Consider the following 21,194-nt stretch of genomic DNA (forward strand, 5'->3'; position numbering starts at 1 on the left):
ATTATTCCATGAAACCATTTATAATTCCATTACGTATGAAATACATCCGACAAAAACACCGTTGATTGGATAAAATATTATCAGGTATAAAATTCACTCTAAACTAATTTTTTTTTTTAAAAAATAACACACTAAAAAAAAAAAAGGTTCCGTAGGCAAGTGAACAGTGCTCTCTTGCACTGTTCACTATTTTTAAGTGAACAATGCCATTTCTTGCACTGTTCACATGAACAGTGTACGCAAATACACTGTTCATGTTAATTGCACTGTTCATTGAACAGTGCAATTAACATGAACAGTGAAAAAAAGCATGAAATGGTTGCTTCTTTTTTCCTGTGTTTTTAACGCAGAAATTAAGTGGGGCCCAGTAAACAATAAATGAATTTTTTAAGTAAAAAAAAAAAAAGGGATCTTCATTCGCTTCTTCTTCTTCTTTATTTTCCCAACATGCTGTTTCTTTATATGGTCCGGTTCTTTACAGGCTTTTCTTTTTAGCGAGCTCGTGACGAGTTAGAATTGTAGTTATAAAACCCGGTGTGATATAATTTATATACTAAGTTATTTTTATATGTTAATTTTTCTATAAAGATGTCACTTCAAATTAGGTTTTTTATTGGCTCGGTCTAAATTAAATATCGGATCGATCCATTGGTTAGAATATAATCTTCTTTATGAACTCTTGGTTTCTTTCTCTTTGCTGAAGCTTCTTTCTCCAACCTTCCTAATGTGATGTTTCCTTCCTTATTTCTCTTCGCATGCACTTTATTTGGTATAAATTTCACAAAAGCGGAAAGGAAACTTTAAATTTTGACAGAAGTAGAAAGGAAACTCGGAACTAATTGAAGAAGAGGACCCTTATGCTAGTGGAAATGTTTTTTTTTTTTTCTTGAAAATATTAAATTGTGATTTTTTTTTTTTATAATAATGACTGAAGGTAGTACACATGAACATTTATAAAAATATATTATCTACTTGCTTTTTTTTGTGTGTGATAAATTGATTAACTGAGTTCATGTTCTGCTGACCTCTCTGGGAAGTGGTGTTGTGTAATCTTGCGCCTTGTCCATTGGCTAGCAATTTCTTTTAGGTTCTTAAGCTTAAGGTTATAAATTTTTTCGGTAGAAAAAATTGTAAAGAAAACTCTGATAATAATAAAAACAGGTCTAATTTGAGGGTCTTCTCAATCTCGAATGGTTAATGCTAGTTAGTCTATTGTAGAACTGAACTTGTAAAACTTTGTGGCTGAATTGGAGCCTAATCCAAGTATTGAATAAAAGTTATAATTATTTTTATCATATTAAGCTTTTGATGTATCCGAGCTTCTTGGCTAACTTTATTTTTATCTATTTGTTGATGAAGGAAACTGCAAAACGTACAATGTAGATCACAACTAGGCTCAGGTAATTGTGTTTGGGCTTTACAAAGACTGGTTGATGCATGGACAACCTGTGTGTTTCACAGAAGGTAACATCATTGCTTTAAGAACATTAATATAATAAAGGATGTGATTGAGAACAACTGTAAGTGAAGTCACGAGTAAAATTATAACAAACACTAGGGTGGAGTGGATGATATTGATGATGTATTCTTCTGAGGCAAGCTAAAACAAGAATCATAGAGGAAAAACTTGAATTTGTCCCCGCAGCAGTTCGTGACTTGCAAACATGCTACAATTTTCGAGTAATAGTTGTGCGATGCAATGCTTCATAGTGTGGAAAACAACAATTTTATAGCAACACTTTCTTCATTGCAATTTTTCAAGGAAGTGTTTCATTGCGCAAGACATGAAATTCTTCAAGACAAGTAAATGAAGAAGCATTCTACAGAATTGGTTGAGTATGGTTCACGTGTCCTTCAAGTTCATCAATATTTGAAAAATAATCCGCTTCGCAATTACTCTTCTCCCTTTCAACTTGGTGCTTTGCCAGTAACTGTTTGTGCGATCCACCCTAGACCATCGTATAAACCATCCCCTGTAAGGGCACAGCAGGCTTGGATATGCCAATCATGATTCTTGATGCTGTGAAGAGAAAGAGCATCAGCAATCTCTGCTGGTGTCATGGCATCCTTGAGGTCTTGTTTATTTGCAAATACAAGTACAACAGAATGTTGTAAATCATCATGTCCCAGCAGCATGAAGAGTTCATCTTTCATAATGGAGATTCTGTCTCTATCAGTGCTGTCTATCACCACGATGACAGCATGAGTTCCACGATAATATGTTGCCCATGAAGTCCTGAGTCTATCTTGCCCACCAAGATCCCAGACCTGATAACATTAATAGACAAACATGGTTAAGTTTCTAGCATAATTTCACACACAGAAGATTTGCATGATCAAGCAAGCTTCTTTTGCTAAAAAATTCAAACAGAAAATTGTATTAAACTAAAGTTTCCAAATTCTCATGGGATTAAGCAAAAACTAATTCTTGCAAGCATATTGTATAAATAACACTCTAAGAAGATTTGATGGCTCCGCTGTATGGTCCAATAATTAACATGATATGACTGAATAACATTTGATAACTGCATTTCCATATATGTTACATAGTATGAAAGCCAGTACTCGAAATAATTATTTGATAAGAATCGTTTAAGATAACACAAAGTCATAAAACGTGCATGATCAATACAGCAGAGCTAGAAATTCAAGAAAAGACCAAGGCAACAACTTACAGGACCTCCTAACTACAATACACATCCGTTGATAGATTTGAACGTGACAGATCCCTTATGAGCCGCGTAACTACTAAAAAATAAAACCATCATTCCAAATGGAAAAATACTCAGTAAATTAGGAAAACAAAAACTCTCCAGCATCAAAGTTTAACTCCAAACACACATTATCCGGTTCCTACTTGTACTTCCCATCAAATATCAAATCCAAAAAGCAAAGCCTAGAAACTCCACAACCCAATAGTCTAAAACATCCCACTTATCAAACAACACACAATCCCTTATATTATAGCGAAAAAAACTATGATCAATCAAACTAAATCCAAGGTAAGTTACGAGAAAGCACCTCAAATCGAATGTTCTTGTAAACAAGCTCTTCAACATTACTACCAACTGTAGGGTGTGTCGTCACAACCTCACCTAAATGCAATTTGTAAAGCGTAGTTGTCTTTCCAGCATTATCTAACCCAACTACCACAATCTTGTACTCATTTGCTGGAAACAACATGAACCAAAACCTTGATACGAACGCCCCCATCTTCCCTTCTCAATACCCTAATCACAGCCCCAAAAAATAAAACCAATCAAATCAAAATCCCAACAACCAAATAAAAAGAAAAATTTAACAAAAAAAGAATTTGATTAAACCTTGATTGACAGTGGTGATGGTTGCAGTTCGATCAAGCTGATTGAATCAGAAATCCGGTCTTCAGATGAGTCTAAGTTAGTAAAAAATCGGAAATTGAAGCCCTAAAATAGGAATTGAGAGAGAGAGGGCAATCAAAACCCTAGGAAATGGGAATTGGAAAGTGGAAAGCAGAAGAAGAGACACCTTGCAGGAGGAAGCTTGCTTTTGTGGCGTCGATTATAGAAGCTGCGAAGTACTTTGGGAAGGGGAGAGAGAGGGAGACGACTTAAAAAGATGGAGTTTTGGAGAGAGAGAGCCACGGAGGAGAAAAGGTATCTGCTCTTCGTAGAAGAAAGAAGAGACGCAAGAGGCAACAATTGTTGGCCGTTCATCAACTTTAGTACTTATTATTTATTTTATTTTACAATTGAGTCCTTACTCTTGTAATTTTGTATGTTTAGCATCTTAATTTGATCTGATGAATCTTCAAGAAAAATTAAAAATTGTTTTGCACCACAACCATCAATTATCAATGGAGTATCATTATTACAAGTCCCGATCAAGTATATGACTCGACCCAAGGTTTTGGTTATAGATTGGATAGGTTAATTTATTAATTTAAAAAATAACTAAACTGTTTTAGAGGAAAAACTCGTTGAATTCTAGAGAATAACTTTATATTAAAAATATTTGAGCATAATCAAACATTTTATTGTATAGAAAAGTTATGGTATTTTTATATCAAGCTATTATTCTGGTACAACCAGACATTTTCTTAGGCGTGGCTCTAACAAAGTTTCTGCTAAACTTTCTGGATGATCCATCTGAGGCATATATCCTCCTTATTCAATAATAATAATAAGAACAACAGCAACAACAATGTTCGATTACTGTATAAGAACAATTCTAATTAAGATGAGCAAATAATACTAAAACACGAGGTTTGACTAAAACAGCCCACACAAAGCTTGGTCACCACCTTCAATAGGTTTTTTCAGCATCCTTGGAGGCGGAGGACTTTGAAACCGTACTGGTGAGCCTTTGAAGCTTTTGTTGAAATTTTTTGAGAACTTTGGTGGATTGAATACGAGATAAACGAAACCCAATGGCATCAAGATACCATCCACCTCTACCCTTAAGGCCTACAATTGATGCTCCGTCCATTGAAAGTGTAAATGGCGTTCCTTCTTCAACTCCAAATGGTCCAAATGCTCTTCTGTTGCTGCTGAACGCTAATGATCGAATCACAGGACTGCCGCCATAGACTACCGGGCAGTAATGGCCACTCACACTGGTTAAGTACTCCTCCGGATATTGCAACTTAATCTGAAACACAAGAACAGCAAAAGGTAACAGTACTTAGCAGTCAGAAAACAAGAAACTTGACGCTGTCAGGTGGTTGGCAGTGACAAGAGAGTGAGAATAATGGAGCTAACCTCAGCTGTTCTACTGCCTCCAACACCTCCATGGTTTTCTGCTGTGATAGGCTTGCCATTCTTGTCATACACAACCTGGATCGAGTCGATGCATTGATCATAAACAATTGTGATTTCTCTTACTCCATGGTAGATCCCATCATCCCAGCTATTCCCTCCATTCCCTCCCCATGGTCCAACTAGTATGGTACTCTTCTTTCTCGCAGCTGATTGTTCCTTCCCATTTTCCTACAGAAGCTCCATGCAGAAACTGTTACTGTTATTTTATAATAATAATTTGCATTTAATAAAAAACAAAAGAAAGAAGGGGAAAACGGCTCATGGTTGCTGATGCAAGAAGGGACCAAAATGAAATCAAAACTCAAAACCCGTCATTAGAGAGATAGATTCGAAACATAAAGTTCTACCAAGTTACCTATAAAGCTGCTATAAGGTTGTGATTTCATACCATATGAGATGATAAAAGATGGAGGAGATGAGCAGAGATCGTCGCTGAACAGAGAGGAACAGAAGCAAAGACTGGCTATGAGAGAATGAGCATGGTTTATGATTATAAAATAAAGAAAAAGTATTGCTAATATAGAGAATTACACGCAGCATCAGATTCAGGTTCAGATTCTATCTCTGGCACTACCTAAGAATTTAGCTTTAGTTTTAGCTTTCTTTACTACTTCATGTCAAAAAAACATTGTCAAGATTCTGGCCTTTCCTCAACTCCTCCTGTTCATGCTTTTTGCTCTATCCGCTCTGTTAATTTTCTAGCTTTTTCCTGCTAAACACGTTGATAATATATACTTGTAGAGACATAATCTTTTTCATAATTGAAATTGTACTAACTAATGTCAATCAACAAAAGAATCCTTGGTGGCAAGGAACAAAGACGTGGGTGGCTAGCTTCACTTGCACAAAAGCCATGCTTTCCGGTTGGCTGAACCAATGCGATGCGATATTGACAGCCAGAAGGAGAGAACAAGATTCGCAAGAGGCAATTTTCTGCGGATGGCAATTTTACAGAATGTCTACATTAAAATTACTCAACCTCCATGTTATTCTGATGCTTAAAGACAACAACAATAAAAAAAATCACATGTTTTTTTTTCATGAACAAAAGGAGTTCCGGATATTAACCTCAAATGCATAACTTTATTCCTCTAAAATAATAATAATAAAATCTGTGTTGTTAGGAGTATTACAAAGTCTTATATAAACCAGAAATTCTACCTCAAATAAGAAATAAAAACAAAAATCTAAAATTACAAAAAAAAGAAGAAGCATAAAATCCAAAATGATAAGAAAAATCACAAAAATTGCTGAAATCAATAGGGTCTTAATGAGATTTTTGATATCTAAAGATCCGACGATATGTAGAGCGAGATAATTGCATCTACGAGGAAAAAATCCTTCAAAAACTCCTGTAAAAATTTGAGTTCGATCTAATGATTTGATAAAAAATTCTAATCTTTTAAAAATATTATTCTAATTTAATATGACCAAACTTTTTTTTGAGCTTAGACTTGTTTTGCTGGTTGATAAATTTATATGTTAGGTCATTTATATAATTTATCTAGAATAAATTTTTATTTAATTATAACATAGTCATACCTGACTACTTAAAATCACAGTTATCGTAGACGCAACTACATCTTGAGTCTAGTACAGGACGTATTCCTCGCTTTGATAGAGAAGAAAAATACCGTGTCAATGGCTATGAGAGCTTACAAAGTTTCTCAAAAGATAATACATCAACCTCAACAATTTGTGAAAATATAGAACAGAATCCACTATCAGTGGTGACCATGTGTAACCAAAAAATGGTAACTATTATACCAATATAGCCACAGCAATTCTAATTTTAAAAAATATCTTCAAATTGTTCCTATTAATGATTCTCATAACTAAATCATGGCAGTCTGACATAAATTTTGATTTGTAACCATTCCTGCTCACCAATCTTGTTTACAAACCTTCCCAATTCAATCGAAAGGAGCTAATCTGGTTCAACGGATGATAAATGGATGACCTCAACCAGGTAATATCAGTCAGATTCTCAATAACATCCGTCAAAAACTGCCGCCAACACTCGTTACTTGATGTGTTGTATTTACTGCAGATTGGCTCTTCTCCTCCGTCCACCATCTTCTTAAATACTTGCAGCAGTTCAAGTAAAAAAGCATACATCTCTGCTGGGGGTTGATTGCCTCCGATTTTTCTGTTACATTTTCAGTTGCCCAATATCTTCAGAACCCTCTGTGCCTCCAAAGTGGATTCAGAACTGATATCCCCATTTCGACACGTAACTTTTCCGGTGACCACTTGATCCCTCAGATAGACAACCGTCTCATTCTCCCAGGATTCTATAGGTTTATGCTTCTCACTATCATGAAACTTCAGAATCTAAGAATGGTTCTATGTTCACGCTGCTATCCACTGCCCCGTTATTTCTGCCAGCCTTGAAGACACTCCACCGTTTTTTCTCTCTTCTTTGGTGAAAAATGCACGGACTTCATAGAAGACTATTGCAGGTTTTATTAGTATTGTTGCCACTTGATGGCTTTGCCATTCTATGTTAAGTTTTTACAAACGCACGTTTTTATCCTGTCTCTCACACAGTGGCTTCAATAGTGTTTATGAAATTTTATATAAATGTTCATGTCAAATGAAGATAAAACGGAACTCTTTGAAGGGAGAGGAGCTTGTGAATTGTGATGAACATATAGAAGATTAAAGAAGATCAGCACCCGCTGGCCACCACTTCAGGTCCAAAGCTTTTTCCAAGCCCTCCTCTCTCGATCTGGATATTGAAGATTCTGCTGATGTTATACGCTCACATTTCCCCTTTAGCCCCTCGAATTTCCCTTTTAGTGCCTCAAATCTGCTTGTTAATTCCTCCATTTCTTTTGAAATTATCTGTCATTTCATAATTGGTGAAAGGTGACCAAATTGATATGGAAACTTTAATCAATGCTATCACAATCACCAAGAACTAAATACAGGAAAAAGTAATTTCTGGAACACATATACTAATTTGAACATACTACTGAGATCACACATTTAATCTCAGCAATACAGGGACATATTGCTATGCAACCATAAGACGGAGCTGAGCTTTTACGGTTGGTAGCAGAGCACATTCTAATTTCATCCTCGTCTTTTATCTCAGTGAGTGTTAATGGATGCCCATGGGTAAAATGGCAAAACTGCTCTCCACTTTGAGCTTTTACAGTTGGTAGCAGAGCACATTCTATATCCATGGCGAAATTACACCATTTACAGTAAAAGTAGAAGCTCTGCAGGATAGCTCTGTCACAAGCTCCACAATTAAAACAATTTGGCTGAATGCAAAGGGTAAGAGGGCATGGGTGAAACAAGTATCGGATTTGCAATGGCAAATCAAAACAAGATTGGTGGAGAAGAATTTGACAGGTGACGCAACCATAAGCCCGAGCTGAACAGAGTTTTCCGCATGCAGAGCAGTTGACTTGACCATACTCTTCGTTTTGCTCGCTAAATTCCACTGCATGCCTGTGGCTGAAATGTCTATAGCGCTTTTGACCCTCAAATTTTTCTGTGAGTGATACAGTTTCAACATCCATCTTAAACTTGTGATTTTGGCATTTGTAACATAAATCGACACTGTAGTGATCTAAAATTTGAGTGCTGAGGGTTAGGAGGCATGGGTGACAAGGGTGTTGAACCTCTTGTGGGAACTCCAATTGCAACGTTTGCACGTATATGTTGGGACCTATACAATTAGCACAAATATATGGAAAAACTTCTTTATCTAATAAAACTGTTTCCAGTGGATGGAAGTGACTGAAATGATGAAGTTCTTCCATTGTCGGTTCATAAGGGCACAAAAACTATCTAATTTGAGATTGCAACACTGACATCTGAATAAAAAGTTGTCTGGAAATTTACCACAACAGGCATTGCATGTAAATCCATTTTCATGGCATTCTGAGGTGACTGGAAAAAAGAAGAAAAAAAGACATAGCAGAATGCGACTCCTCATGACAAGCATCAATCCATGGACTTCAGACCATCTTTAGTTCGTGGATTCAAAAGGCTTTCAAGCCAGCGGAATAGCTAGTTCTCAGATCGAAAAATAGTTTATGAACAAAAATTTTCTTTCTTACAAAATTAATAGCCAAGACTTCTCCTTTGATGATTACCTACCAAGATTTTGGAAGTTTTAATTTCCTTTATCACAGCATTTAATCTCGTTATCTTCCGATAAAGGCATTTTAGAAATTCAATATTTCATCTATCATCTGCTTTAAATACATATTGCGCTGGGGTTGTTGTCTGCCACCTTGATTCTTTTTCGAAAAGACATTCCCACCAAGTATTGTCGGCTATTTGCTTTGAAGATAATATTGACAGCTGGAAGGATAAGTTTTTGTCATCTGTAATGATGTCATCTCGTTCTTCAAGAATGCTGGCATGGGGAGTATTCAATTCCGTAGCAGTCATCTTCATTTTGTGGTGTGAAGCTTGCTGTTTCATCATAATCAGGATTTATCGATCCCATGTAAGGATGTGAGTTTATTGACTATTTGAGCCATTTCTGTAGGAGACGAACATGATCCCAATTGTGATAATAGTTGAGTTTTTTGCGCTAAAAATATTACTGTTCTTCTTAGAGAGCCATTCTTGAACTGTTTTGAGGACAACACAGGGTGATGTTGAACCTGTCCCGCCATTTGATCTTAATTCTTCTACATAGTTTTTGAGGATGATATGGTCGTCCAGGTTGAGTGATGAAGTAATAATCCCAGGCTAACATCCATGCAATTTTAAAAGAGTGCGCAAACATTAAAGAAGGTTCACAAGGGAGGTTTTGAGCTTTTGACATGAATAGATCAAAGCCTTGTTTTGCTGATGTTGGAAAAGTTTTCCCATCTAAACCAAAATGTAATTGCCACCAATGTGAAAACCAGTGTGGAAAATATTGTTTCGGACAATTTTTGTCAAAGAAGAAAAACCATGAATTCTCAAGGAACAGAGTATTATACCAGCTTGTTTGTAATCTTGGTATGAGAATGTATGTGGGAAAAAGTTTTGAGAAAAGTGTTTTTTCTGTGAAAAGGTTTTGATCATTCGACTCAGATAGAGTGAGAACCTTTAGAATTCTGCATTCTGAGTAGTAAAATGAACTCATAGAATTAATTGTCTGGTTTTTGTTAGGGTTTCTGGTAGATTTTGTGAGGGTTATTGAGAGGTACGTACCAGATTGCTCTATCATCTGGTTGATTTTGTGAGGCTGCTTGAACTCCCTTGGAGAAGGTGTTAATTTGTGTTCCACCCGTTGCTGGCTTTTCTTGGCTGCAATCTCGTTTAATATTTATTATTTTAGGACTTCATTATTTGTTTCATGTTTCAAAAGTAAATTTTTAAAAAAGTTATTTTAAATATATTAGGTAAGATGCACATTAAATTATGATTTTTTTGAAAAAAAAATGAATGGTTTTTATTTAAAGTACAAGGATATCATCACCGTATTGTAAAATATGCATTAAATCCTTTTGAAATCTAGAATCATCAATAAATCACATTAACTACTAGGGAGTTGACAATAACTTTTTAAGTTGGGAGACACAAAAGGTTTGGCAGAGACCACGTAGGTGAAGGGACATGAAACAGCCTGCATCCACACATGCAATCTTTCATGAAATTGAGGTACATAAGCGACCAGCGATTCTCTTAATTTCCCCCACAACAACTTGAACAAATATTGAATGATCGTACAAAGGGTCCCCGTGGAATAATACTGTGAGACTTTGAAAATCAAAATTCAAGCTTTGTTTTTCGATCCATTCTCTTAAAGAAATAATGTGTAGATGAAGTTATGGTAGGAATACGAGCAACGATGGCACAAATCCATCCCGTTAATCAGAGTCTTTAATTACAAATTTACAAGGGAATTAACTGTGTTCTCGCTTTAGCAAAATTGCAGATTAATTAATGAATTAATTCAGTCTTAATTATTAATCTCGCCTCCTTTCAAGGCATGCGTGCTAGTTTATGATGCTGTGCTCTTACGTGACGTAATTATCAAGATGAGATTACTTTATTTATTGTTTGAGTTCGGCACCTAAATAGCCTAGCCTATATATATAGAAGCTCTTAATGGCGTAATCAAAGTCCATTAAAATCGTCTCAACCATAAACCATTGTCGAAACCCTTTCCTCTGAAGAAATTATGCAATATTGTACGTGTAATCCTAAACAAGACACGTATTTCCCTACATGACATTGCTGTGGTTCTTGGCAACATGAGTGATCGTATTATACGAGAAGATAAGACAAAAGGAGAAATAATGAAGGAAAGATATGATCAAGGGCCACCCTATTTATCCATGGAGGTAGCCTTTCATTGGTCCAAATTAGCCAAAGACAAAAGCTCCAAATATACATCAACTAGCTGTGGTGTATCTTGAATGGGAAATGAAAAACCTCTCCACTAAATTCCAGCCGCATAGTCACCACCACACACAAGAATCTCAAAACCAAGAAAAAGAAGCCATAGAGGAAGAACAAGAACAACAAGAAGAAAGAGCTAGGTGTGAATGGGATTTCAGTCTCACAACAATTGTTTCATCCGGCAGCAACATCAGTAGCACTCCAGCCATATCGGATGCTCTAGGGGTGATCGAATTCGACCAGACGAACAGCATCATTGCCACAGGTGGAATAGCAAGAAAGATAAGGATTTACAACTTCAAGTCTTTGTTTGCGCATGAAAATACTAGCCACAATGAGCACGAAATTACTTGCTTAGACCATGCTAGGGCTTGTGACTATTATATTTGTACCCCAGCCAAGCTTAGTAGCATCCGATGGAAACCCAGGTCGGACGGGCGGGTTCTAGGGTCCGGAGACTACGACGGGGTGGTGATGGAATATAATCTTGAGAGGAGAATACCAATCTTTGAACGTGATGAACATGGCGGGCGAAGGGTTTGGAGTGTGGACTACTCTCATTGGGATCCGGTTTTGGGTGCATCCGGGTCGGATGATGGAACCATGCAAATTTGGGACACACGTTGCGAGAGTGGGGAAGGCGTGGCTACTGTTCAGCCTGGTGGGGGTCGCAGGGCCGTGTGTTGCGTGGAGTTCAATCCATTTGGCGGACCAATAGTAGCCGTCGGATGCGCTGACAGAAAGGTATACGGGTACGACATTCGAATGACGGTTGACCCGGTATTTGTTCTTGACGGGCATAGGAAGACCGTGACGTACATTAAATTTCTCGATAATGTTACATTAGTGTCTGCTAGCATTGATGGATGCTTGAAGCTATGGGATTCGGATAATTCAAACGTAATCCGCTCGTACAAGGGGCACGTCAACAACCGGAGCTTCATCGGATTGTCAGTGTGGAGGAATGGAGGCTTATTAGGGTGTGGATCAGAAAACAATAAGGTTTTTGTGTATGACAGAAGATGGGGCGAGCCAATATGGGTTCACGAGTCTAACCGGCCGGTGGTTAGGGATGGGTGTGGCGGCGGGTTCGTTAGCAGTGTGTGCTGGAGGCAAGTGGAGGAAGACCAGTGCACGCTCGTGGCGGGAGGATCAGATGGGGACTTGCAAGTTTTTCAAGGCAGAAGGAAGTCATAGCTAGCTAGACAAGAAGAGTTCTTCTGGTACTGATCTTAATTTGTCTACTGATCATTAGACATCTGGTTAGAGAGTTAACTTGCATAGAATTAAAACAATATATATTTCTGTCGAGTTTTGATCAATGTTTTGCCCATGATCCGATGATACATCATCATCAATCGAGTTTTGTACTGAGTCATGCGATGATGATACATGGTGGCTCTCGAGATGGGAGTTTTTGAGAAGGAAGAAGATAAGCATTCAAATTAAAAATGTTCTCTCTTGAACTGTGGTTAAACGTGCATGGACATGGATAGTGTCCTGCCATTAGAGATGCTTAAGCCGACAAGGACAGACACACTTCTTCTCATTGTTTATCAGTACTGTCCCATGTTTTTAATACATGGTGAAAAAAAGTACATTTCAAGCAATAAAAGATAGGTAAAAATATTCATAATGTCCTGCCAATATATATATATATATATATATATATATATATATATATATATATATATATATATGACCTTCCTTTGTTGTGGGTTAAATATTTTTATTTTTTCATAAAAAATTATATATATAAGTTTCTTCTATGTATTTTGATAGTTCAAAAAAATTAACAAATAAAAAAGTTTATACACACATATAATTAAATAAACTAAAAATTATATATGCTAATAAATAAATAAATAATCATTAATGACACTTACAAAAAAAATTTTAAAAATAAAAAGATATATATAGATCATGATATTTAATATTGAAAAATAGAACATTTACATGATCATGTTTGCTAATTAATCAAACGATAATAGAAATAGACAAACATATATTAAATTGATTAGATAAAATAAAAAGAAATAAGAAATAACATGTAAGGTTACATATATTAAAAACATTATTTAAAAATAAATATTTTTTTTTCAAAAGCATAGTTTATCTATACAAAAGATATATATAAAAAATTAGATAAATCAGAAAAACCTCTCCGACAATTAAAAAATTAACAAAAAAATCACTATTACTTAAAAAAGGCTCTCTAAATAAAATAAAAATTAACAAGTTAGGCCAACTCACCGAGCCCATTTTCACTAGGGCCCATGTGCGGGCCCCTTGTTTTTTTTAATATGCACCATGTCATTTACCTTTAAAAAAAAAAAAAAACAGACAACACGTCGCTTGTTTTACCTAGATTTCGGCTATTGTGGTAATCAAAAAATCATAGCCTATGTCCTTTTAACCCAAAAATATAATAATTATTTTTTTTTAGAAAAAAAAGCATCAATTGAAATAAAAACAATTAAGGGAGAAAAAAGGTCAGGTGTTGGGCTTAACAAGTCAGGCCATCTCACCTGGCTCATTTTCACTAGGGCTCTTATGCTGGCCCTTGTTTTTTTAATCTGCATCATGTCGTCCACCCCTTTGTTTTTTTTTTTTTTTAAATAGAAGATGCATAGTTTATTTTGCCTAGATTTTAACCACTGTGGTGCCCGAAAAATCAGGACTTATGTTATTTTAACCAAAATATATAGCTAAGTTTATATATATATAAAGCATTAGTTGAAAAAAAAAATTAGGAGAATAAAAGGGTCAAGTGCTGCTAGGCCCAGTCCATTTCACCTGCCCCTGCGCGACCGAGCCCTTTATTTTTAATCTACACCTAGGGCGAAGGACATGTCGTCCGCTTCTTTTTTTTTTTTTTTTTTTTAAAAAAAAATAGTCAATGTGTCACTTATTTTTCTCAAGTTCTGGTACCTAGAAAAATCAGGGTCTACATTCTTTTGACCAAAAAAACTTGTTTTTTAACTCGTTTTTGATCTAAAATACCTATAAAACACCATAGAAAATATAACAAACCTATCCATGATCTAAAAAAACCCAAAAACAGCTTAAAATACCGAACTCAACTCGAAACAAAAAAACTAACCTGAGCTCATATATTTTTTTTCACGTACTTTTACATTATAAAAAACTAATATGAACTCCCATTATCAAATGAAATAATTTGACGAAAATATCTTCTATTTGGTGGCCTAAATCACTATTAACAACAAGTTTTTCTTTTTACCATCGGAATCCAGCAACTTTCTCTCTCATTTCTCAACTAGAGACCAATATATATATATATATATATATATATATATATATATATATATATATATATTTTCTTACATTGCTAAATAACCTCTATATAAAAGAAAAAAAAATATTCATGTATTTCTTTCATTAAAAAAAAATAAAAAACTTGCATTGAAAAACTATGGAGAATCTCTAAAATATGTTCTTAAAAATTGATGTAAATTTGGAAAATTAATTTCTTAGATGAAGAAATATTATATTTTAGCAAAAAGTTGTATCTTTTTCTTTTTTCTGACTCTAGTTTCTCATATAAAAATGCTACTCGGACAAATATTTGGTGACATGTATTTTTTTTATTATTATTTTTTTATTCTCCATCCATTCACAATGGGCATAGGAAAAAAAAACTCTCAAAGTAGTACTGGGCTGGGCTAAGCATTTGGAGCAACAAATCGTGGACCCAACCCAATACTACCTAAGCAGTAATTAGCAAACCATAATACTAATTAACCCAAAATTAACACCAAATTAATTATCAATGTTCCTCTCTAATCTCCCTCCCTTCCCTCTGCTCTTCATTTCTAGCTGAAAAAGATCTTTAGAAAGGGAAACAGAAGAAAACACAGCTTCAACTCACAGAGGAACACCAAAGCCAAAAGCTTTTTATCAGTATAAAGGAAGAAGAATTGGGTTATAAGCAGAGGGAAAGAGAGAGATGGTAGGGGCAGGGTCAGCTGTGGTGAATACATACCCTTTATCAAGCTACACATTTGGTATTAAAGAGCCCAAGATGGAGAAAGACACTTCTGTTGCTGATCGACTTGCTCGCATGAAAGTAAAGTAAAAATACACTACCCCTTCTGTTCTTTTTGTTTCTCTTTGAGTTTTGGTGGTTCAGTTTCTGGGAATGAACAAAAAAACTCTAGTTAACCCTAGATTCTTTAATGAAACCCTAGATGGAAAGTCTGGTTCTTTTATGTTGATCTTTTGCGGGTTTTTAATGACAGTTATATGAAAGAGGGGATGAGGACAAGTGTGGAAGCTATTTTGCTGGTAATGCTTTTGTTTTACCTTTTGTTCTAACTATCTTTTTGTGCTTGAAATGTGTGTTTAATTGTTGAATTATTGCGAAATGAAGTTGATTTATGAGATAATAAATTTAATATTGATACTGTCTGAGTGTCTGGCAATTTAGTATAGGAGTGCTTAGTATTTCTTTCTAAGCTAAAAAGAACTTGTGGGTTGCGTGTATTTGGCGTTCATGTTTTACATTGATCATGGGATGTACATTGATACAGATCTTGAATTATATGGTTGGCTGTCTTAGAGGTGGTAATCTTTAATATTGGGTTTTGGTTATGCAAGGATGAACTTGAATGACGACTTATTCTTAATGATCACTCTCTATGTGATTGCTGAACAATATGCTCATGTTCTTGACAATTTGAATGCCTTTTGGAAAAATAAGGTAATCTTGGGAACAGTTTGTATAGACAAACGTCTGTTTCATATCATGTGGAGTAAATCATGATAGTATAATTTGCCTCTAGGATAGCTCAATCTATTCATTTTCAGTGGTTGATGTTGATTCCTAATTCAACTCGAGAAAGTCTTATATTTTGAAAGATGTTTTCTTTCCAATATTTTTTGAAGAATTTCTTCTACGTAGAACATGTGTTCAGTCATGTCTTCTATAGCTGTTCTGTATGCTATAGCAACTTTTTTTTTCATATCTTCCATATAACTCCTCCATGTCTCGTCTGTGATCTTGTACTTATTGGACTTAACCAGCATGGTCTTGTCCATGATAGCTCCATACATCTCTTTTCTCATTCTTATGATCTGTCTCTTGGTGCAATATGTTATTGTCTTACAGGTACAGGAACACAATCAACCTCACATACTTCTTCTGCAAATTGGAAACACTTTCTGCAAGCTTCCTGGTGGGCGTTTGAAGCCTGGAGAGAATGGTATATTTTTCCTCTTCTCTATGTATTATCTCTCAATTTCATTATATATCTTTCTTTGTTATGTTTGTAGTGGAATCAGCTCTTTCTACATCACTGTTTGGGAGATTTTCTGTTTCTTATTTTTCCCATGCTTATATAACAGAAATTGAGGGTTTGAAAAGAAAGATGACAAGCAAGCTTGGGGCTAACTCACCTGCTCTTGTGCCAGACTGGCAGGTAACCTCTTTTTTGGCTATCTTCACTTCTAAGTGTGAACTCATGAAGACAATTTTAAGAAACAGATATTTATAGGTGTTTTCAGGAGAATATTATTGGATTCTATAAAAGAAAAAAGAAAAAAAAAGGTGAATATGATTGAAATAGAGTGGAAAAGATGAAGGTCATGTACAAAGCATCAGATTCTCCTGTATCTAAATTTTCAATCTTGTGACAGCACATGTTAATGCCATAAATCCTTTGTAGGTTTATTAGCAATTGAGGTCTGCTTTATGCATGTTTTTGTGAAAAGTTGCATTTTGTTCCCTGAATTTCATGAGGTTAGAACTTTTGTTGGAACTTGATATTTTGGAAGAAGTTGTTGGTGCCTCAGAGGGCTTCTTCTTCCTTCTTCTTGAGTTTATTGGAATGTAGGACTTTTCTGGTCCATATTTTGGCCACATGTCATTTGCATGCAGGTTGGTGAATGTGTGGCTATCTGGTGGAGGCCAAACTTTGAAACCATTATGTATCCATATTGCCCTCCACACATAACAAAGCCCAAGGTGACTCGTGTTCTTTGCTTACGTGGATCTTTCCTTTTCTTTTTCCTTCATATAGCTGGCAGGCTATGCTTATCCATTTCTTTCTCCAATCTTTGTAATGCAGGAATGCAAGAAACTTTACCTTGTTCACTTATCTGAAAGAGAGTACTTTGCAGTGCCAAAAAATCTGAAATTGCTCGCTGTGCCATTGTTTGAGCTCTATGATAATGTGCAGGTATGATCACATGTAGTTTTCTGTTGATCGATTATGTTTGGAGTTTGATCTGATTTTGCAATTGCCTGAGATGTTTTTATGGTTTTGGATGCTATATTTTCCTAGCTTTAACTTGTTTATTCATAAAAACTGAACTATTCCTGAATGAAGAGGTAGTGGTTCAACTGATTGGGAAAAATGAGGCATTAGCTTCAATGAGTTGTATGTATATAAAGAGTAACTGCTAGTCTGGTGGATGCATCATGAAGATTCACGAAGGGCAAACTGTCTGATTTTTATTTCTAGCTTGTTTTTTTGTCCACCAACCTTCCCTCCTTAGTAAACCCCTAGTCAGGTTACAAGATGGCAAAACTGATTTCCTCCTCGCATTTCCCTAGTCAGGTTTCTGAAAAACCATTCATGATTCTACTATGCTTTTTAGACCAATGATTTTCTGGTATTTCTTCTTACAATGTGTTACTTACTTGGTGCAGAGATATGGGCCAGTCATATCGACCATTCCTCAACAGCTTTCAAGATTCCAGTTCAACATGATTACTACTACTTGAAATTTGGTCACAGGATACACCTTTATGACAGTCCGCAATTAGTGGAGGCTATTGGCAACATAACATGAATCTCAACATTACTTTAGAACAGACTTTTAATTTGGTTAGACTGGTTGTCCAAAAGTTGTGGATGTGTTTCTGTTAACCTTTGGTGTAAGACTTTTATCAGACCTGTTATTTTCATGGTTTAGGTCTCTGTCTTGTGATTTACAATTTAAACGGTCACAATCCATTTCCAGAGTATTAGCTTAAGAATCTCAGGGTTCTATTAGCTTAAGAATTTTCCCAGCAGAATTGATTATGCAGCCATTTTATGGGGTAGTAAGATGGAAAAGGACAAGCCCCATTTTGTATTTGAAAAAGTGCATTTTGGTGTAATATTTGTGATTTTCTCATACATGATTGTAACTGTAACTTGTAAGCCGGGGTTTTTATTGGATCAAGGAAGAATGGGAGATCTTAGTTTTCTTCCGTAGAAAACTTTGTGCATGTGATTTGAAATCTTATGGGGTTGCTTGGTTCCAAAATGCTGTCAATGCAAATATTTTATTAGAATGGGAAAAGGTAGTATTTTTTAAAGTTTGTGTTCTAAGACACCTGTATATTTTGTTCGTGATTTCTCAATATACATGGATACATCCTATATCCTAAACAACACTGCTACCTGCCTTCTTCGATATTTTCTTCTCATCCATCTTTTTTCTTGCATCTGCAGCCTCTATCCACTGACCGGCGGAGGCATGGATATTTGACAACAGCACATAGACTCCCGATTCATTTGTTTCCAACTCAGTAGCTTTCTCTACTACCTTTTCTGCTAACTTCAAGTCACCTGTAACTCTACAACCCCCAAGCAAGGCTCCCCATATAGCAACGTCAGGTTTAAAGGGCATAGCTTCCACTAGAAGCATTGCTTCCTCAAGCTGGCCATTCCGGCAAAGCATGTCAATCAAGCAACCATAATGTGTAGTCTTTGGAATTATCTTGTAGTCTTTCTCCATGCTCTTAAAGATTATGTGGCCTTCTTCCACCAAACCTCCATGGCTACAAGCAAACAAAGCGCTAGTAAACGTGAAATCGTTTGGCTTCAATCCGGTCTTTAGCATCTGTAAGAAGATTTTGATAGCCTCCTCTGATCTTCCATGTAGAGCTAATGCCTTGATAATGACATTCCAGCAAAAAACATCCCTCTTTCCTATCTTGATAAAAACTGCAAAAGCTATATCTACATCTCCACATTGAGCATACATTTCCGTAAGAGCAGTCCCTACCATGACTTCCGATTGGGACAAATCTCCAACTAGATAGTGTATATATTTCCCAAACTCCAAATCACCTAAATTAGAACACGCTGACAGAACAGAAACAAAAGTATAGCCATCTGGGGTCACTCCTTCTGATTGCATTTGGACAAAAAGATTCAAACTTTCTACGAATTTCCCGTTTTTAGCATAACTTGAAATCATTGAATTCCACGAAACCACATTCCTCTGTGGCATTGTCTCAAAAAAGCTTCTAGCTGTTTCAAGATCGTCTGTATCAGCATATGCTCCAATCATCGAAGTCCATGAAATAACATTCTTCTCTGGCATTTTCTCAAACAAACCTCTTGCATTTGCGACTTTTCCAGCTTTGGCATAGCCTAAAATCATAGAATTCCAAGAAACAATATCTCTTTCAGGCATAATATCAAACAACTCTCTTGCTGACTTGACATCGCCAATGTTTACGTACTTGCCTATCATTTGATTCCATAATTCTACCGGTCTTACACACATATCATCAAAAATCTTACGAGCATCATCTAACTTGCAATTACTAGCCAAACCCACGTCAAAAGACGCCGGCATTTTCAAATACATGTTAAATAGAGAATTGGCAACCGCGTAGCTCGACTCAAATCCAGACTTTACAATCTCGCAATGCACCCTCTTTCCCCTTCCATACCACTCCAATTCACAACAAGAGTTGATTACATAAGGATACGTGAAGTTGTGCGGCTTTAGTCCTCTCTGAGGCATTTCGTCGAACATCTGTATACATTCCTGAAAAGGACCATTGAACGCATACCCTCTGATCATGGCATTCCAAATAACGATTTCTGCACTGGAATCATGACCCATTTGAGAGAATATTAGATTGGAATAATCCATTCTGCCGAACTCGGTGGTTCGACGAAGAAATTTGGAGAATATTTTGATATTTTTGGAGAGAGAACAAGTGATCATCAAGGCATGGATTTGTTTCAGATGTTGGAATGTGCATTTTGGCAATGTTTTTGAGATTTTTAGTTCTAAGTTACAAGGCATAAATGCTGTAAGTTATAGATTTTTGAATTCTTAAGAAGGCGGGAGCTTTGATCGTGGTGTCTGTGATTTTATTACCTGTGAGTTATTACTTATCTTCCAATTATTTTACTGAACTTTCATGTCAAGTGTAAGGTTTTATCCTTTCTCCCAATACCCTTGTTTTAAAACCAGTCTCGTGTTTAAAAAAATAAAAAATAAAAAATAAAAAATCCTCGTTTATATTAAGGTATTTTAGTTTTTTTAAGAATTTTTTTTATCAATTTTTTTTTTTAACTTTTCTATCATGTAACTTACGGGTTAAATTCTAAATCAATTTTTAAAATAAAAAAAAATAAAAATAAAATTAGTTTCAATTCAAGTTTTTCTATCATAAAATTAAATTGTTATTTGTTATTTATCATACACACCCGCTTTTTAGCTGATCTAACTATAAAAAAAATTCTAACTTTTCAATATATTAAAAAATTAAGTAATATGTTTTTTTTAACCAACTCTTAAGTCTTAATCCAAGATGCTTGTAGTGAGATCTTCTTCTTCTTCTTCTTCTTCTTGTCATGCATCTGCCTGCAAAGCAACAGGTGCTTATTTCTTCATTCTCAAATTAAAACAAAAACAAAAAACAAAAAACATGACCTTCCTTTAACCAATATATCGGAGTTTATTAATTTTATTAATTAATTTATTTAAGAATGTTTGTTAAAAGAAATGAATGAGAATGAAATCTTTTTCATTCACTGATATTAATGTGAGTTGAGAATGCAATTTTTATTATTAATAGAATAGAAAACTTTTATAATGATCGTATATTAACAATAAAGCTTGAAAATCAAAGCATGATATAAAATAATTATTAGTGCATATAATATTTTAAATTTCATTTTCCACAATAATAAAAAAATAACTACCAAGATTTAATTAATCTTAATCTCATTAATTATAATAAAACAATATTAATTGAATTATTCTTGAAAACAC

At 35.3% G+C, this 21,194-nt stretch overlaps 5 protein-coding genes across 6 annotated transcripts; 2 read left to right on the forward strand and 3 right to left on the reverse strand.

The window, feature by feature from the left end:
- Nucleotides 1–1,725: 1,725 nt before the first annotated feature.
- On the reverse strand, nucleotides 1,726–3,655 carry LOC118060519 (uncharacterized). Of its 2 annotated transcripts, none has more exons than XM_073412895.1 (3): nucleotides 3,322–3,655; nucleotides 3,022–3,227; nucleotides 1,726–2,268 (listed from the first exon to the last, which is right to left on the reverse strand). In XM_073412895.1, the coding sequence occupies exons 2-3, from the start codon at nucleotides 3,211–3,213 to the stop codon at nucleotides 1,909–1,911; spliced, it is 552 nt and encodes a 183-aa protein (XP_073268996.1). In that variant the 5' UTR covers nucleotides 3,214–3,227; nucleotides 3,322–3,655; the 3' UTR covers nucleotides 1,726–1,908. The 2 variants fall into 2 exon arrangements, with proteins under 2 accessions (XP_073268996.1, XP_034929637.1); XM_035073746.2 differs by having other exon boundaries at nucleotides 3,022–3,230; nucleotides 3,324–3,653.
- Nucleotides 3,656–4,119: 464 nt separating this feature from the next.
- Nucleotides 4,120–5,336, reverse strand: LOC118060518 (jacalin-related lectin 19). Its single transcript, XM_035073745.2, has 3 exons — nucleotides 5,188–5,336; nucleotides 4,740–4,967; nucleotides 4,120–4,629 (listed from the first exon to the last, which is right to left on the reverse strand). The coding sequence occupies exons 1-3, from the start codon at nucleotides 5,188–5,190 to the stop codon at nucleotides 4,285–4,287; spliced, it is 576 nt and encodes a 191-aa protein (XP_034929636.1). The 5' UTR covers nucleotides 5,191–5,336; the 3' UTR covers nucleotides 4,120–4,284.
- Nucleotides 5,337–11,029: 5,693 nt separating this feature from the next.
- LOC118060515 (WD repeat-containing protein RUP2) lies at nucleotides 11,030–12,798 on the forward strand. The gene has a single exon (XM_035073743.2). The coding sequence runs from the start codon at nucleotides 11,187–11,189 to the stop codon at nucleotides 12,357–12,359; it is 1,173 nt and encodes a 390-aa protein (XP_034929634.1). The 5' UTR covers nucleotides 11,030–11,186; the 3' UTR covers nucleotides 12,360–12,798.
- Nucleotides 12,799–14,942: 2,144 nt separating this feature from the next.
- On the forward strand, nucleotides 14,943–18,305 carry LOC118060514 (pre-mRNA cleavage factor Im 25 kDa subunit 2). The gene is made up of 7 exons (XM_035073742.2): nucleotides 14,943–15,257; nucleotides 15,425–15,470; nucleotides 16,294–16,387; nucleotides 16,530–16,603; nucleotides 17,062–17,148; nucleotides 17,252–17,362; nucleotides 17,836–18,305. The coding sequence occupies exons 1-7, from the start codon at nucleotides 15,133–15,135 to the stop codon at nucleotides 17,908–17,910; spliced, it is 612 nt and encodes a 203-aa protein (XP_034929633.1). The 5' UTR covers nucleotides 14,943–15,132; the 3' UTR covers nucleotides 17,911–18,305.
- A 125-nt stretch (nucleotides 18,306–18,430) lies between these two features.
- LOC118060513 (pentatricopeptide repeat-containing protein At3g29230) lies at nucleotides 18,431–20,379 on the reverse strand. The gene has a single exon (XM_035073741.2). The coding sequence runs from the start codon at nucleotides 20,217–20,219 to the stop codon at nucleotides 18,558–18,560; it is 1,662 nt and encodes a 553-aa protein (XP_034929632.1). The 5' UTR covers nucleotides 20,220–20,379; the 3' UTR covers nucleotides 18,431–18,557.
- Nucleotides 20,380–21,194: the final 815 nt, after the last annotated feature.

This window comes from Populus alba, chromosome 12 (genome assembly GCF_005239225.2).
Source record: "Populus alba chromosome 12, ASM523922v2, whole genome shotgun sequence".
Lineage (NCBI taxonomy): Eukaryota > Viridiplantae > Streptophyta > Magnoliopsida > Malpighiales > Salicaceae > Populus > Populus alba.